Source organism: Berghia stephanieae, chromosome 6 (assembly GCF_034508935.2).
Source record: "Berghia stephanieae isolate SIO BIC M18660-M18661 chromosome 6, UCSD_Bste_1.3, whole genome shotgun sequence".
In the NCBI taxonomy this organism is placed as follows: Eukaryota; Metazoa; Mollusca; class Gastropoda; order Nudibranchia; family Aeolidiidae; genus Berghia; species Berghia stephanieae.
The window spans coordinates 35,257,421-35,277,098 of NC_088365.1; the positions used below are offsets into that span (position 1 = coordinate 35,257,421).

Consider the following 19,678-nt stretch of genomic DNA (forward strand, 5'->3'; position numbering starts at 1 on the left):
TTATCTGACATAAGGAAAACGATTCATTACGTTTTTGAGGGAATATCTTTTAATGACAAACCTTTCTAGTGAAAGAAATTATTCTCTGAGAAAAATTTGCAATCATCCAATGAAGAGTGTATTTATGATGTCTTTTTATGACTGTATAGTGCATACAAGTTGGTGCTTGGAGTTTATACAATAAGCAAGTGTGTGTATTGAAGTATCATTATCAATTAAGGCTTGTCGATGTTGCTGACAGAAGCAGAAAATTTAAGCAAATGCTATCGACTTAAAAAAATTGATTTGTCAGTTCTTTCAATTTAAGGTTTTCTTAGTTTTTTTTTCTTTTCAGTATCCAATGTTATTAATTTATGTTAGTTTGTTTTCATATAAAGAAAAATTACACTTCTTGTTGTACTCCAAACAAATTTGTATTCATATATTCACATTTGCAATCAGTGCATAGTTATTTGTACTTTTATGTAATGAAGTGGTTTGTGTTTTGTTTGTTTTATAAGTTAATATCTTTGTGTACATAATTTGGCATATTATGATAATGCAATTTGGTTTCTGTTTATGTGAGTGTTGAAGTGTTGTATGATTGACTAATGAATTTTCTTATGGAATAATGCTGGTCTTCAATTATATATATATATAATTTTATTTTTAAAAATATTTTTTGGGGGGATATTTGAAAACAGGTTACAGTTTAGGAACTAATTGTTTCTTGTTTCAGTGTCAACTTATAATGCTTTTCTTCATGATGAATCTATTTATTGAAAGTTTGTTCATAGTGGGCGAAATAATGGAAGATAATTTTTTGTAATTCTTGAAGAGGAGTCAGTATGATGATGTCGAAAATATTTTCTTTTCCTTGATGTTTGGTATATATCTTTTTGATTGACATAAATTGATATCGCTTCACATGCTGCATATTCAGCTGCATGGACTTTTCCTTTTCTCAAGGATTGCTGTAGAATTATCTTTTGGTAGTTTGTCCATTGACCTTGAGTGTTTTAACACGAATTTATGATCTTCAATGTTTTGTTATTTGGTTTTTTTTTCCCCAAGAAGCAAATGTTACTCAAGCAAATGCAAGTGATCCATACTTTAGAGGATGTTTTTTATTTGGTTATATTTCCATTTGTTAAGGGGATGGGGGTTGTGAATGTTAACAAACTGTCTTCAAGCATGGATCATCCTGTTCACATCTTTAACATAATATGCCCATTATGGTGAATAAAGTATTTGCCTATTATATGTACACATGTGTTTTTCTGTCTTTCATTTTTTACAACATGCCCATGTGTTGACAGAGGGCGTGACATATGCTCAATAAGAAATATAATGAAACAGTTGCAGCCCTCAAATGGGCATTCATCACACGTGGCTTTCTGTCCTGAATTGGATGACCTGGGACTTAGCCACAATCCTTTGGATGAGGGAAGCAAGGCTGGTGCTTTTTTTAGATTGATTAAGAGGGGATTTTATTTTCTTCTTTTCATGCTTCGATTAAACAAAAGTAAGTGTCAATACTGAAGCAAAGCTTAATTATGCCTTTTTTGTTGGCTTAAATCTAAAAACACTCTTACTGTAAGATTTTATCACTTAAAAATCAGAAGTAAGACAACTATTCCCTCCTTTTTATGCTCAGACAGGCTACTTGATTTGTGAGTACTAACAATATTCTTTTAAAAGCATATTAGCGGGTGGTTGGATGGGAGCATCACCCTTGAATCGTATACCTATGATGTTCGCATGGGTGTACGATCCGATAGTGATGTCGTTTCTTCTTCTCTTTACTAGCCTATCCTGCTTCTTTGGTTTGTGATTGTATTTTTGACAGGGGATATTTTTTTTCCTCTAAATCCTCTGCCTGTTTGTCTCTCATATAACCTCAATTGTGTTGGAAGAGACCTAAAGCAACAAACAAACAAAAAAAAAAAGCATATTATGTAGATTAATACATCTAACAACAGAATGTTTGACATGTCACACTATTATCAATTTCTGCTGAGGTCACCGATTTTCAAATAATTTTGGAAAAGACGATTTACAGGTCCGATATAAATGACAAGGGGGATAACTCAAATTCTAACAAGATAACCCAGCATGAGATTTTCCTAATACTAATATATTACATCCCTCACCTCTAGTTTGAATTAACAACAATTCAATTGAACATATACAATTAAATTATCAATTCAAAAGAAATCAACGATCTGTCTAAAACTACAGACATGTAATTTAAATGTCAACAAGGTGAAAATAATTGTAACTAAAATAAAATATTAGTTACAGATCAAACTTTTGAGGCACCTTGATTGTGTGGCGTGATCTGCGTACAGCAGGGCTGCCATTATTGTCATGATTAATCGATGAGTAATCGTCAGTTGTGACTTTAGGGGATTCAAACGAGTTGTTAGACTCGACATTAGTATTAATTGAAATTGGTTCATTAATATTAATATGTGTGGGAGGCTTAGAATCTGTTTCAATCTCAGGATCTGTACAGCTTACTCTTATTTGATCTGCGTGTCTGCGAACAAAAGTTCCATCATTTGTTTTGACTTGGAATGACACTGGTCCAGTCTGGGTGGGGTTTCCGACCTCCCATAGTGGGCAGGGAGGTACTTGCTGTGTCTTCTATCCCCCTATATCTGTTTTCCAACTACTTTTTGTCTTTGTCTTAGAATGAGATTCTGGGTGGAGTTCCTGACCTCCCATAGTGGGCAGGGAGGTACATACTGTGTCTTCTATCCCTCTATATGTTTTCCAACTTGCTTTCTCTTTTTGTCTTGGAATGAGATTACTTGGGTTTTATCCGGGCCCTTGCCGGATACCTAGCTGGGAGGGAAACAGTCAAATGTATAGTTAGTTTTGGGAGATGATATTTTTTTCCTTGTAAATCATCTCTCTGTTTTGCACTGTATTATGTTTTGTTTACGTATTATATATGATTTGTGAACATTTGAGTGTATTCCTCTTAGTGGGGAGCCTGCGCTTGTGTCTGGATGAGACTTTTAGGTTATCTCAACAAACTAAGTACTTTGATAGTGTGCTCCCGTTTCCTATTTGAACCAATTCCCCTTTGTCTTACCTTTTCTTGGGTGCTTTAATTATAATTCTAAATCTTTTTGCTATCCTATTTTCTTCCTTTATACTGGCGCTGATATGACCTTAATGTGTTGCAAGTGCCGTAAAACCCTTAAAAACCTAAAAACAAACAGAATGAGATTACTTAGTTTTGCCCTGACCCTGGCTGGGAGGGAGACAGTCGAATGAATAGTTATATTTTTGGGAGATGATGTAAATCATCTCTCTGTTATGTACTGTTTTGTTTTGTTTTTAACAAATGATTTGTAAACATTTGAGTGTATTATTCTTCGTGGAATCTTGTGCTGGTGTCTGAGTGAAACTTGTAGGTGATCTCAAACTGAGTACACTGATAGTGTGCTCTTGGAATCTACATCTGTTCCCTATTTCAACCAGTCCCCTTTGTCTTACTTCAAGTCCTTTTAATTGTACATGTAGAATGCTTTTACTATCCAATTTTCTTCCATTTTACTGTCGATGATATGACCTAAATATGCCCAAGTGCCGTAAAACCCTTAAAAACATAGACATACACTGATAGTGTGCTCTTGAAATCTACATCTGTTCCCTATTTGAACTAATTCCCATTTGTCTTCCTTTTTCTTGGGTACTTTAATTGTAATTCTAGAACTTTTTACTATCCCATTTTCTTCCGTTTTACTGGCGCTGATATGACCTAAATGTGTTGCAAGTGCCGTAAAACCCTTAAAAACAAAAACACTGGTCCAGTGCATTGAGTTATTCTACCTGGCAACCACCGATCACTCTTCCCAAACTTTCTGACATAAATATTTTCACCTACCTCTTGCAATAGCTCTTTTATCAGGATTGTTTTTCTGCCTGGATTGATTTTGCATAACCGATTCATGAACAGTTGGGTGCAATTAGTCAAAATGCGTTTTTAACTTTCTGTAAACATTAATTCACATGGGGCAACGCCCTTGGTTTCATGGAGTGTTACTCTGTATTTATTCACGAATCTAGTTAGTCGGTCTTTGAAGGAGAATATATTACCTAATTATGATATTGGCAAATTTAAAAGTGCCAACTGCCCTTTCACTTTCAGCGAGACCATTCCCTGCAGGGTGATAAGGTGATGTAGTAATGTATTCAATGCCATTTGACATGAAGTACAGAAAAGTTTTGAAATGACAAGGGGTATAACTCACAATAAATTCAAACAAGATAACCCAGTAATACAGTTCACTCTGCTTAATCACACTCCGCTTATACGCTACACATTCCAGAAAAACGGAATTTTTTTTCTATATAATCGCTCTGCTTAATCGCAACATCTAAATTCCATCTTGATTTGAGAAAAATATCCAAAAATTAAAAAAGGTAATGAAAGTATGCTTCACTTTGAACCAGTTTGGCACGTTAATATTGTATCACGCATGAAAAAAGCTTCCCCGTCAACGTAATTCCACTGTCCCTCTGACCCCGACTAGGTGAGATGCGCATTGCTTGCTAACTGACATCAAAGGATTACCTGACACGACAGGCTAATTGACTCAGAACTCGCTGTCAGCATCACAAGGTGTGAATCATGATTGCAGTCCACCCAATGCCGTGTGTTTACATTGTCTGACCACTCGATTGCAATTCTCTACCTGTGCATTGTTTTCCTCTACTGGGCCGTGAACAATAATAAAGAATGACAGGGAGGACTCGCGTCTCATCTTTTGATTGATCTATACGGTCCGTGTCCATATTGATACACTCAAAAGGCGACTGAACTGGAATCTACAAAACAAGTCTTTCTCTCCATTAGATGTTTTGTTTTTAAGGGTTTTATGGCGCTTGCAACACATTTAGGTTATATCAGCGCCAGTAAAAAGGAAGAAAATGGGATAGTAAAAAGTTCTAGAATTACAAATAAAGCACCCAAGAAAAAGTAAGACAGGGGAATTGGGAACAAATAGGGATCAGATGTAGATTCCAAGAGCACACTATCAAAGTACTTAGTTTGAGACCACCTATAAGTCTCATCCGGACACAAGCACAAAATCCAACAAAGAGGAATACACTCAAATGCTTACATTAAACATTGTTTGTTTGTTTTTAGGTGTTTAACGGCGCTTTCGACACTATTTAGGTCATTTAAGCGCCCGTTTCTGTCTTTCATCAATCTTTTATCGGCCCCGAGGGGCCACAGCTGATCAAAACGTGTACTGTTGTAATAAAATCTTTATAAAATCATAATAGTTACATGTTTGTTAAGTAAAAATATCTATTTACAATTTCTGCAGGAGTTCACATTCCTGCAGATACTTTAAAATTGTAAGCGGATCGACCGACTGGAACAGAGACTTCAAGTCTCTGTTATCATAATGTTGTGACCTTATCTGTTCTAATTCTGTACATTCAATTAAAATGTGTTGAACTGTCAGGTCACAGTTACATCTTCTGCAGAGGGGTTTTTCATCCCTCTCCAGAAGGAAACGGTGAGTGAGGGCAGTATGTCCGATCCGGAGTCGAGTTATTTTTACCTCGTCTCTTCTTTTTAGCCCCGAGTTGGGTCTGGGGCCGAGGTCACTTTTAATTTGTTTTAATTTGTTATGTACATCTCGACTCCAGGATCGTTCCCATTCCTTTCGGACATGTTTTTTTATATTGATCTTTAAATCCGCGTGTGGGATTTTACTGCCCTCTTGTAATTCTTGGCTCACCGCCTCTTTTGCCAGTCGATCCGCTTCTTCGTTCCCCTGGATACCCACATGACTAGGTACCCAGAGAAAACTAACTTTCTTTTTCTTAATAAATAATTTATTTGCACCTTCCAAGATACTTATGAGTCTTGGATCGGTGCAATAAAAATTTGAGATCCCCTTAAGTACGGACAGCGAGTCAGACAAGATCAAGAATTTATTTTTATTCGATCTCTCAGCCAAACGGAGAGCATTTAGGATTGCTCTCGATTCCGCTGTAAAGATCGAAACATTTCTATCCAGGCGAAGTGATCCTGTGCCTTCCGTTGAGTGATAGGCACATCCTACTGCATCTGCGCTCTTTGAACCATCCGTAAATATGTGAGTATGGTTTTTGTATGTTTGTAATATTGCTTTTAGTGTCTGTTTGTAAATATGTGGGTCTGTTTGTGATTTTTCCAGTTTTGTTAGGTCCAAATTTATGTTTGGTCTATGTATGGACCATGGTGGTGTCTTTGCCTGGACGTATGGATGTATCCTATCTAGACTGATGTTCATGTCTGCGATATCTTTTTTTATTCTGCAACCTAATGGTGGTGTCATTTTTGGGTGCTTGCGAAATTTTTCTTCTAGTGTCCTATCCGTGTAGTGTACATGTTTGTGTGCTGGGTTGTCGTGCAGCGATGTGACCTTAGTAACATACTGGAGAGCCAGTTTTTTCCTCCTGAGATGGAGAGGTGGCTCATCTGCCTCAGCATAAAGGCTTGCCACTGGAGAAGTGCGGAAAGCCCCGAGTGCCAAGCGCAGTCCCTGATGATGAATTGGGTCCAGCATGCCTAAGTAGGATGGTTTTGCAGAGCCGTATACAAAAGATGCGTAGTCCAGTTTTGATCGAATAAGGGTTCGGTATATCTTTAGAAGAGTGTTTGTGTCCGAACCCCATTCCATGCTCGACAGAACTCTCATTATTCTCATTGCTTTCATGCATCGCAGTCTGAGATCTTTGATATGGGCGAGGAAATTTAGTTTCCTATCAAAGATCAAACCCAGGAATCGGGCTTCGTCCTTTACCTCAATTCTGGAATTGTTGAGATAAAGGTCAGGCTGTCTAATGCAGGTGCGTTTTCGGCAGAAGTGGACAGCTACTGTTTTTGATGGGGAGAAGGAGAAACCATTGAGATTTGCCCACTCCGACAGTTTGTTTAGTTGGAGTTGTAACTGTCTCTCAATGGTGTCCATACTCGATTTACTTCGATAGCATACAAGAAAGTCATCAACATATAAGGAACAGTCAACATTCTGTCTCATTGCATTCACTATTGAGTTTATTTTAATCTCAAACAGAATGGGAGACAGAATGCTACCCTGTGGAACTCCCTCTTCCTGATCAAATGGATCAGAAAAGGTGGATCCTGCTTTGACCTGAAAGGATCTGTTGTTTAAAAATGCTCTGACAAACATTGGAAGGTTTCCTCGTAGACCAAGTTTGTGCAGATCTTTGAGGATTCCGAATTTCCAGGTTGTGTCAAAGGCCTTCTCAAGGTCAAAGAAGATTGCTACCAAGTGCTCACCTTTGGCAAAGGCCTCACGAATGAAGCTCTCTAGTCGAACAAGGTGATCAACAGTTGATCTGTTCTTTCGAAAGCCACATTGGAGGTCGGAGAGGGAGTTGTTGTGTTCCAAGTAGAACATTAAAAATAACAAATATAATACATAACAGAGAGATGATTTACAAGGACTCCGACGAGGGCCAGGAAAAAACCAAGTAATCCCATTCCAAGACAAAGACAGAAAGCTTGTTGGATAACAGATATAAGGCGATAGAAGACACAGTATGTACCTCCCTGCCCGCCCCATTAGAAAGCTGGAGATGGAAAGGTCAACAGAATGTCGTGCTTGAAAAAGAACATGCCAAAAAACACTATGCTGATGTCTCTTCTTTAATAACAATGCAGACGAGACAAGGCTTTACTACAATCAACGCTTGATGATTACCGTTCTTACAAACAATAATGTCACACTTTGTTGTTGATGAAACATGAATAAAAAGAGAAATTTTAAAAGAAAAAAGCAGTAGAAACCTCAGAGAGGAAGGTCCGACATGAATGGCACATCTGGCATGGCAGGTTTTTTTTCATCGCTTGTGGCCACAAAAAATCGCAAAATATCACTGATTTGCATTGCAGCTGCAAAATCTGCAAATTTTCGAGATTTTGCAAAGAAAAAAAAAACAAAAATTTTTTGATTTTAAAAAAGCGGAAAAAAAGACGAATTTTTTTCCTTTTAATTTGATAGCTTGTGTAGAACGTGAAAGATAATTAATCATGAATAGTTTATTTTTTACTATCTCATTTTCTTCCTTTTTACTGGCGCTGATATGACCTTGCATTTGTTGCATGTTGCAAGCGCTGGGAAAACCTTAAAAACTGAAAAATACCTTTCTCTTTCATGAACTAATTATGGGTTTTTAGGAAAATTAATCGCAAATTTTTGCAAATTTTGCTGTTTTTAGCTTGCAAAATGTGGGATTTTGCTTTCAAAATTTGGGATTTTTTGTGTGCAAAAAACCCCATGTCCTACATGAAAGCTGGTGCTTAGATGCTAGTTTTAGCTGCTCTGCTTAATCGACACACTGACCTGAACTCCCGAGGGTGTGTGATTAAGGCTTCCGAAAACATAGATCTTGTGAAAGCCAACTTGTAAGCACCATAGAAGAAATAGGAAAGGCATTTGACAGCAGAAAACAAATAGATCTACTTGTTTTAGACTTTTCAAAGGCATTTGGTAGTGTGCCACATAGACGACTTCTCAGAAAACTGGAACACCAAACTGGAACACCATGGAATTAAAAACATTGCCCCAAAGTCCCCCGAAAAGACCATTGATGAAGAAAAAGACTCAAAGCAGAAGGAACAAAAACTACTGTCTTGGCTTGAAGACTAGCTCTGTTTGTTTGTTGCTTTAGGTCTCTTCCAACACAATTGAGGTTATATGAGAAACCGCTGAAACAAAAAAACAAGCAATCTAACAAAAATAGTACAAATGTAAATCAAAATCATAACCTAAAGATATCATAAGCTAAATTATAAATAACCAAGAACAAACAGGCAGAAGATTTACAGAAAAAAAATATCCCCTGTCAAAAATACAATCACAAACCAAAGAAGCAGGATAGGCTAGTAAAGAGAAGAAGAAACGACATCACTATCGGATCGTACACCCATGCGAACATCATAGGTATATAGATAGAGCTCAGGAAGTACATAGTACGTGGATGAACATAGAGGTGAGAAATGCAACGTTTTATCGGGGTACCTAAAGGAACTGTCCTTGGACCACTCTGCTTTCTAACATTCATTAACGACAAAGGAAAAAACATTTAAACTCTTACCAAGCTCAAACTGTTCGCCGATGATAGCCTCTTATTTCGAGTCATTGAAACCAGAACGACATAGACATATTACAGAATGATCTCGACTCACTTCTACCATGGCACAAACCTGGCAGATGAAATTCCACCCTGGGAAATGCTTTGTAATGACAATAACAAACAAAAAACAGCAAATTAATTATGACTACCACTACCACATAAGTAGTCGGTTATTAAAATATGTGGACACATTACCCTACTTGGGAATCCAACAAAGCAAATCACTGAAATGGGACCAACATATTGATAATATTGTGGCAAAAGCAAATCGTGCCCTTGGCTTCCTGTGACGGAACACTGTACCAGTACCAGTGCCCCCCAAAGGTGAAAAAACATGCATACAATGCTTTAGTCAGACCTGTATTGGAATATGCATGCACAGTGTGGGATCCTTATCAGCAAGGCCACATGTAGAAAATCGAACAAGTTCAAAGGGCAGCTTCGAGGTTTATCACCAACAATTACTTGCATGAACTAGGATACGTTACTGAGGCCCTGAAATTGTTGCAGTAGAAAACACTGGAGAGTAGGTGGAAAGAAAAACGCCTCCAACTTCACAGAACAGTACATTTCAACAAAACAGCAGTAAATCTACCACAATATTTCACAAAACAACACTGTACATTCATAAGAAATTATAGCAGTAAGTTCACAATTCCAACACACAGAACCAACATATATAAAAACAGTTTCTTCCCAAGAACCATCAAGGAGTGGAACACTCTCCCACCGGAAATTCTAGATATTACCAACAACAAAAAATTTGGTCAACTATTTAACATGTATCTTTCAACTCAATAAAAACAATAATGGAGAAAGTTACCACATTATTGTAATTGTATAAAATCTGCTTGATTGATTATTTGCCTTTTGCAGATAAAGACGAACTTGACCCCCAATGGTGGGCCTGCTATGTATTCTATCCCTCTTATCTGTTTTGCTTTGCATGTTGCTCCATCTTTCTTTTGGATTGAAATTACTCGGGTATTTTCCTGATCTTTTTTTAGAGATTAAATTTCTTTCCTTGTAAAACATCTCTCTGTTAAGCATTTTGTCCTGATAGTGAAATCAGTACTTAAAGTGGCATACTTTGCCACACATTACATAGTTTTGAACTGAGTTATCTAAGCCTATCATTGCAGAATAGAAAAAGACTACGCAGCTTTCATAATTGGCCAAGGCCTCATTTGATTAGAATCAGAATCGTTCTTTTAAATGCATTTGGGGGGGGGGGGGGGGGTGATTTTGTTATTTACGTGGAGCAGTTTTTCACAAAGCTTGATTACTGAACTATGAACTATTTCAAGAGGTATTTGTTGTGATGGGAGACAGTTCATCACTGTCATCTTTTTCACTGAGATGTGATGATGCCCAATTATCATGATGACTTGTTCAGTCATGTCAGCTTCGACTTCCACATCCATGTCAATCAGGTTATTCTTTGTTTGTCAACTGCATTGAACTAAAATCGGTGGATAGACAGTGTCTGTCAGTAAGATTAAGATGTTAGGATTATAAAGTCATTAAAAAATTCTCAATATTGTAATGGCTTGTTCCCAAAATAAGTGTTCAGATCCAGTAACAAGAAAATCCGGATCACAGGATACACATAAAATAGAAAAAATCCGTCCCCCGGCGACCTGTCCGGATTGTGGATTAGAACATACTTATTCGTTAAGAATGAATTGTCGTTTGCAAACATTTGAGTGTATCCATCATAGCGGGATTCTTTGCTAGTACCTAGATGGGACTTTTAGGTAATGTCAAAAGAGGCACATCAGTGGAATCCTGTTCCCTACTTGACCTTGTCCCCTTGTCTTGCTCTTTCTTTGGTGCTTTTTTTTTTCAGATATAAGTTTTCCTCTCTATCATCTTCCTTTTTACTGACTATAAATGACCTAATAGTGTTGCAAGCACCGTAAACCTGTGAAGGATACACAAGCACAGGATCCCAAAAAGAGAAATACACTCAAATGCAAATCATTGTATTTTCTAAACAACGGAGAAATGATTTACAAGGGAAAATAAAATATGTCCAAAACCATAACTACACATTTGACTATTTTCCTCTCAGCCAGGGCAAAACCAAGTAATCTCATTTCAGGACAAAGACAGACCGTACATTGAATAACAGTATAGGGGCAAGAGAGGGCACAATGATAGTGACCTCTATCCACCAGGGAAGTCGAGGTCCCAATCCCGTTCAATCAGAGAAGATGACTCCATTCATAGGTAATTTCAGCATCAGGAAAAAGAAAGAAAATGGGATATACAAAAAATCTAGATTCACAGTTAAAAAGAAAAGTAAGACAAAGGGAAATCGTACATATATGGAACAGATGTAGATTTCAAGAGCACACCAGTGTACTTAAGTTTGAGATCACCTTAAAGTCTCATCCAGATACAGAATCGGACTAAGAGGAACACACTCAAATGCTATTCAAAACAAATATAAAAGAGAGATGATTTACAACGAAAAAAGTCTCCAAAAACTATAAACATTTTACTGTTTTCTTCCCAGCAGAAAACAAGTTGGAAAACAAGGGTATGGAAGATCAGTAAGTGACTTTCCTGCCCACTTTGGGAGGTAAATAACCCTACCCATGTCAGGAAAGCAAATCAAATGAAAAGGAACAACAACTATACATGGAAGAAAGACACAGGAAGTGAATTAATTTAGTTACCTGAGTTTGAGATCACCTAAAAATCCATCCGGACACAAGCAGAGGTCCCCACTAGAGGAATACTCTCAAATGTTTTACAAATCATATATAATACAAAGAAAATATAATACAGTGCATAACAGAGAGATGATTTACAATACAAGGAAAAAAATATCATCTCCCAAAAACTATACATTTGACTGTTTCCCTCCCAGCCAGGGTACCCAGCCAGTGCCAGGGCAAAACCAATCTCATTCCAATACAAAGATAGAAAGCTAGTTGGAAAACAGATATAGGGGGATAGAAGACAAATTAAGTACCTCCCTACCCACTATGGGAGGTCAGGAACCCCACCCAGTTCTTGAAGGTGACATCATCCAATCACCAAAATATTATGCACAGACATTAAAAAGAACACTTTTATGTACTTAATTTTATTTATCACCAAGGACAATTTCTGACTATAATTCAGCTGAATAAAAAGCAAAGATTATTTCCTGACACAGTGGAGACAAATTCTTCTTCAGGATAAAACTCTAAGAATTAAAATTAAAATTATCAATTTCCAAACAACAAATTAAAATTTTTAAAGTTCGTGTAATATTGCAATTACAAATGGCAATAAATAACATGGCCAAATATCATTCCTAAATAGTTTGCTTAGAACCACTAAATTATCTCCAGTGTAACCTCTTTATTGTGTCACCGTAGAGACCAGCATAAAGAGAACACACATTTTTTTTCATTTTACAAATCCTATAAGCTTCTCAGAGGCCAAAGTAGCTTGACGCCAAAGGTATTATAGTCTTTTCAACTTGGTAGATGTCGTAGGATTCACTATCTTATTCTTGTGTGTGATCAGATAGCAGTTCGATAGCGCAGTATCTTATGACTGAAATGTGTTTCACTAGCTCGTCAACTGTTGTGTCATGACCAAATCATATCTAAGCAATAACGAATCATGCTAGAATGTTTAAGCAAGACAATGATCTTTGCCCATTGAACATGTGAGATGCGGTCAGAGCCAGGGATTAGAACATCAATTAACTTGGATGTATCTGTTCCCTTAAACAGCTCATAAAAGTTCTGCCTTTGTTAAACCTCAGTTTATGTTCCCCACAATGAGCCATCATGATGACAATAGATCCAGTGAATGGAACCTTAGTTTATTCAAATTTCTACAGCGTAGAACAGACCGTAACAATTGCTTGCTACCAAAGCATTTTCAACAAGACCTAACAGACCCAGCAACCCAATCACAGCTGGATAGAAAGAGGTGTCATTAAAAAGAAGGAAAAGAAAAAGAGAAAAATAAGAAAAAAAAAGTGCACTCAAGATGGAAAGACCAGTCCTATTATAATAAAAATAAAAATTCCTTTATTCATCCCACAGGGGAAATTTGTCTCTAGGATCTATTCCAAGGAAGACTGGAATAACTCGGGTAACAGCCGCAGTGCAGCACCACAAATTGAGCTAGGGCGAGGTGACTTGCTCAAGGCCACACATGCAGCGACGGGTGATCAAACTCGGTTTCGGGTACGAAGCAAAGACCGTACCGCTGAGCCAAGCGGCTCTTCTGAGTCGAGCATTCCTCCAACTAAGCTACTGGGACCCGGTTTTATCACAAAATTGCAAAATAGAACACACATTTTTTTTCATTTTACAAATCCCATAAGCTTTTTATCAAAAAGTCCAATTATTTGCACGACACTTGGTTCAAATCTAAACTCATTTCAACCATCAATTTTCAAAATATGATTAATTAAATTTACTCACAATAATTTTTTTAAATTCAGCATATTTAAAAACTTAAAAATAAAAATAATCATCAATGACTTATTTCGTGAAGGAAACATTTTTCAAGACAGGTCAGTAAATAATAATTTCATGAATACCTACATTTCTGACAAGCAAACAATTATGGGAGAGAAAAAAAAAGATAGAATGGGATAACAGTCAAATATGCATAACAAAACAAAAAAAAAACCCTTAAGAAACAATAACAAAAACAAAACAAACCAATTGATCAAAAGTAAATGGAATTTCAAAATCTTAAGAAAATTAAATATTATGTCAAGTAGACTGTTCTCCCATGGAGAGTGGTCAGATTATTCAAGTCTTTGGGTCCGACCTCCACCACTTTGGCTTTGTTGTGACTCAAGATAACATCGGATGTCTTGGGAAAAATGGCCTTCACCTGATATTTTTAAAAAAGGGAGGGTGAGAGAGAGAAGGGTAAAAATGAAGAAAAAAGAAGTATAAAATCCGGTTGGTTTAATGGTAATATTTGTTAATTCTTTAATACTGAATGAATATATAAAGCAATTCATTACTTTTACGAGGGTGAGTCAAAAAGTAATGGGACAAATCTCCTACTGAGTTGATTTCTTTTTCATATGTCAAATTTGGTTCAATTGAACTTACACAAGTGCTCATTAAAACTAAACTTTAAAATTTTAATTCTGTCAAATTTTGACAAAGTAATGACAGTTCAAAATGGCTGCCCTCATGGATGTCCGTTAGCCACAAAGCTGTCACTGAATTTCTTGTTTTCGAAGACTGTTTTCCTTCCAGCCACGGCCAGGAAAAAACCAAGTCATTTCAAGACAAAGACAGCATGTTGTAAAATATACAGGAGGATAGACGACACAGTATGTGCCTCCCACAAAGCCAGATGGGTCTTTTTTACCTAATGACTCGTCAAGAGTAATTTATCCTTCCATGACAGATATTGTAAGAGTGTTAGTACAAAAAAGCATGCCTGCATGCCATGAGAATATGTTTCCATCTGGCTTGTTATGGATATAAATAAAGCATTGTGAAATGTGAAATGTAAATCCAAGGAAACGTGCTATAAAAAGGTAAATAGTCATTCATCTTATTTTCATACATAATCTGAAACTATCAAACCTGAGCTAAAAGCTGCGACCATGATAATGACTGTCCTCTTGGATTTTCCAACAGAAGTGTTGCCTTTTCACCTTTCCCTTCCACATTCACAAAGTGGCAGATAGGACGCGATATCTCCCCAGCTGTCAATGGTGGTGCACTGTCTAAACTGGCGGGAATCACATAAATTGTCTTTGAAGATAGGGTCTGGAGATTGATATTACTTTGAAGTTCTTGCTTCAACCCTCTGTCAGAAAATACACTGATCTTCTTCCCTCTAAGACCAAATAAAGACTGGATCTGTTGATAGATAAAAAAAACAAAACATTCTGATAATTATTTACTTTACCGTTTCTCTATCCTATTGATTAAATGATACCTCCAGTATATGATTAAACATGCCAAAGATAACTATTTTCCGTTCCCATGGACAAAGTATACTTGTTTCCAGAATTGATAAAATAGGAATTATAAATTTTAAAAATAACGATTTTGGATTTCTTTGAACTTGTGGCATTTGGTTCTTTTAATTTCTTTTCATTGTTAGATCTCCACACATCGTCACTATTGCAGGAAAAAAACAGCAATTAGAACTCATATTGAGAACAGACCCTTTTTTTTTCAGGTCCACCTTGTTGCAGTTCTGAAATATTAACCATGAGGTTGAAGAAAAATATTTAAAATCACAAATCAGCTTTACCAGTCTAATCAGCTCTTCTGATTTCAAAGATTTCCCCCCTTTAATGGGATTGTTGATGGCAATGGTGGCTTGACTTCCAATGCGACCTTGTCCAGGCTCCATGCCACACAAGACAACATTGATGTATCCAGAGTGAGGTACGACACCTGGTGTTTCAGGGGCAGGAGGCAGGTTTGATGGGGAGGAAGATGACGAGGAGAGAGAAGATGTAGGGGAAATCTTCACTTCTCGTTTTTCATCTCCATGAACGATGGTGATTTCAAACGAATCTTGTTTTATCTGAGGAAGAAAAATTGTTAGCTTTCTCATACAGGATAAATGTGTTTAATTTGTTGGAGATTTGATGCAGTGTTTTATATTAAAAAATGACCTGATCTGCAGTTAACTCACTGACTACCAATCCCACACATGTTGCAGGAACAGCCATTAGCTTGCTGGTACTGATCCTGCACCATCTGCGGGTTGTACTTTACTATTTTTATAGCAGTTATTATTCCCACTACTTGTGCGGGATTGGTCTCATATGCTCACATATGACCTTGTTTTGTTCCATGCCAAGTTTGGTTGATAAGTTGGTAAGATTTTGTGCAGTTGGCTACTAAGTGATGTCAGTCCAGTTGACAAGAATCACTGTTTACATAAACGATGGTAGCAAACAAAAAATGGATACATTTTCCAAATTTTTGTAAAATTAAATCTAGTACTGACACTGTATCTCAGTATCTTTTTATCTATTTTTTTTTTTGAAATATCGAAATTTCTATATATATCAAATAATCAAACAAAATAAAATTCTAGTTCTAGAATCTTTCAGTTAATTTCAATCAAGTACCCATAAATGGTATATATGTATGTTCATATATTGTCACAATTGAATTATTCTGCAGTATGCATATATTTTTTCAAAGATCCGGTAGTCAGTGAGTTAACTTAAATTAGGAATAAATAAGGCACTGCTTCAGACTAATCAAATAAGAAAATAAGCGGTGATATGGGAATAATACACAAAAATGATGTTCATTCTTAACTATCATTCTACAGTCCTCCCTTAAAGTTTTACTTATGATTTTAAGCTCCTACCTTTATTTGATTGGTATCTTTGTAAAGGAGGATAAGAAAACAAAGAAATTAGAAAATCAGGTGGAAAGAAGATTTTCAAAATATCATCCTGCAGTTGAAGATGATTCATTCTTCTGCCATGACCTCTTGTTTCTATGCGTGGCAAGCTATTAACATAATATGGTTCTTGTACTCTTATAGTATGAGTGCTAACACCTTTGTAACATATGTCAGTTATTGAATACTTTATTTCAAATAGTCGAATGTTTACTTTAATTAAACTGACGACCCATTGCCAGCTACCTTTAATTCATGCAAGCAGCGAGACCGGTCAGCCCCAGGGTGCAAGTATTTACAACAATACTTTGACAAAACTAATTAGGGAATTTGCATTGCAACAGCTGATGACACTATACATAGGTATCCCAAACTACTGCTGTTCAGCAGGTGAACTTTTCTTCATAAATCAGCAAAAATGGTCTCTTTGAACAGTCTCTCTTTCTCTTGAGTTTAAGTTATTGGTGAGAAACTTATACCATTAAAATCAACAGCCTTAAAAGATTATGATTGAAATTAATTATGCCCTTCCACCACGGCATCATAAGATATTGTCACCTAAGCATTCCACGAGGGAATATAAATAATCAAAAAGGATGTCTGATGTCAACAGGAATCACCAATGTTGTCCAAGTGAGCAAATTGGGGTTAATAATCTTGCTCAAGGAAAAAAACGAAAGTGCCTGAAGCGGGGCTCGAACCCGGGACCATCTGGGTCACAGTGCAATGCCTAAACCACTCGGCCACTTTGGCCCCCTTTAAAAATTACAACATCACAAATTGGTCCTGCTTGCTTGTTTCAACGCAAAGTGTCATCTATGTAATCAGAGCCTATTTGTTCTTCCCTTATACAAGATTTCTGTTTTTTTTCATAATCATAAAAAATGAGGCCTATTTGAACAGTCTCTCTTTGTCCTGAATTTAAGTTATTGGTTAAAATAAAACTTACACCATTAAAATCAGCATCCTTTGAAGATTACAATATCAAAAATCGAACATGGTAGCTTGTTTCAATGTAAAGCACCATCTGTGTAAACTAAGCCTATTTTTTTCTTCCCCTAAACAAGATTATTTTTCTTCACAAAACATCAAATAATGAACTTTAAAAACACAACTTTTTTATTTATTGTCCAATTTTGATAAATAAAGTGTCATTTTCAATGGTTTGGGATGTCACATGTTGCTTTGTAATTTAATTGTTGCTATTTGTAGAATGAAATTTTAGTTTGTGACACCTATACATTTTTTCCATTGAATGTGTTAAAATTAGAATGAGGATCTGCGGGTTGTTTGCAACAGTTGAAAGGCAAGTGCTTAGATCACCCATGTTGTCCAAAATGAGCAAGTTGGGGGTTAATAATCTTGCCCAAGAAAAAAACAAAACAAAAGTGCCTATGTGGGACATTACGAGTCGCAGTATAGTGCTTTAACCACTCAGCCACCTTGTTCTTCGCCTCCCCCCCCCCCCCCCCCCCCAATTCAACCACATGAGTGGTTAAGGGGAGGGGCGACACCTGAAACTATTTTCAAGAATAATGGCTATATCCAATATCTTTTTATATTGGGACATCGCCTATGACCAATGGATTCGAACCATGTGATTTATTTCGGTGGGCGTGTCCGGTTGCCATGGTGACGGCCGCCATCTTGGATTTTACTCTTCTCTTGGTGCTATTTTTAAAAGTTACTTTCTCAATAAGTTTCCATGGAATTTTCTTGAAATTTTGCATGGTTGTATTTTTGTATATTATAAAAAAAAATACAGAGCATTTTTTAAATATTTTTAATAGATTTTTATTTATAAATTTAAAAAAAAAATAATTTTTCGGTATGATAAAAATCATGTTTTTTGACATAAAAATGTCAATTTTTCAAAAAATAATAAAGATATTTAAAATTCCTTCTGTATGATTTTAGATAATTACTATAGCTCTAGACATGCAAAGTTTTAAACAAATTGATTGATAAATGACAAAATAAGATAAAAAAGAGTGTTAAAAAATGTCATTTTGAGAAAAACGAGATCAAAGATAACAATGAATGAAAATAATAAGACAAAACGGTACAACCAGCTCAAAACATAACAGCACCGTATGAGGGTCCCCCGTGTTCTTTTTCTGCCTCCTTCTGGGCTTTTTCACGGGCCTGAGCTTTTATTTTACGTCTTTCTTTCTCTTTATGTTGAGCAACCCTTATGCTTTGGTCAAGTCTTTTTGACTCTGCTTCCTGACTCAACATCTGGGAGTGTTCTCCCAGTCCACCAATGCTCAAAGACACTTTCAGGGATGTTATTTCTGTTGGACCAAAATTATGCTCTGCACCAAACTCAACTTTTTTTTCAGGGAATGGAAGTATGTTTTATGGCATCTTGACCAAACAGAATTATGAAACCTTTCGTTTGGATTTTGGGTTGTCTTCATCTCACAACACTTCAACAAATCATATACAGGCTTCAAGTGCTCATGAAGCAAATCAAAATTCAAAGGTGTATGTACACGCTGCTTGTGTCAACAGGATACACATGGGCAGCACTATATATTATTATAAAAGCATCTGGAGTCCTGTTCAGGAGGACAATACCTATGTTGAGGGAAGTCATTGGTGGAATAACCGTGGTAAAGACCAGCAAGAATAGCTCATCTCATTTCTTTCCGCTGCGGCATTGCTTGGAATCGCTTTATCATAATACTACTATCACACACCCAATTCCAATCAAAGATTTGTGGCCACGGATCAACCATGAGCCATCATAACTTTCTTGCTTTCTTGGCTTTTGTAGCAAATAACTGTTGCCAACGTTTGGATTTTTTGGTCACTTTAGGTATATTTATAATAATCCAGTAAAAATTGGAAATATTTAGAGATAATTAACGTGAATACATGTCAAAATTTGATAAAACAATTGATCAATCGGAATGTAAACAAATCGTAGTAAAAGTAATAGTAATAGATGCGAACTTTCACCCTGACTCAACATCCAATCCCTGGCGCGGAGTCGGAGGTCGAGAACAAGGTCAGCCAATCAGATCGCACCATTCGTGATCACGTTGTATTTACCTGACAACTTGACCTCTTATCAGCTGTTTGACACACAATCTTTGTTCGCGACTAACAGTTTCTAAACTCCTCCCCTGCCCATATTGTGATATTT

The 19,678-nt window shown here is 36.6% G+C and overlaps 1 protein-coding gene across 2 annotated transcripts in view; it reads right to left on the minus strand.

Moving 5' to 3' along the window:
* Window positions 1-12,240: 12,240 nt before the first annotated feature.
* Window positions 12,241-19,678, minus strand: part of LOC144974946 (isoleucine--tRNA ligase, cytoplasmic-like) — a 63,519-nt gene continuing 56,081 nt past the window's right edge. For both annotated transcript variants that reach the window (XM_078918484.1, XM_078918485.1), the window contains exons 30-32: window positions 15,412-15,690; window positions 14,733-15,011; window positions 12,241-14,019 (exon numbers count right to left, since the gene is read on the minus strand). In XM_078918484.1, the coding sequence (XP_078774610.1) occupies window positions 13,891-14,019; window positions 14,733-15,011; window positions 15,412-15,690 (687 nt within the window). In that variant the 3' untranslated portion in view covers window positions 12,241-13,890. The remainder of the gene's footprint in view (window positions 14,020-14,732; window positions 15,012-15,411; window positions 15,691-19,678) is intronic.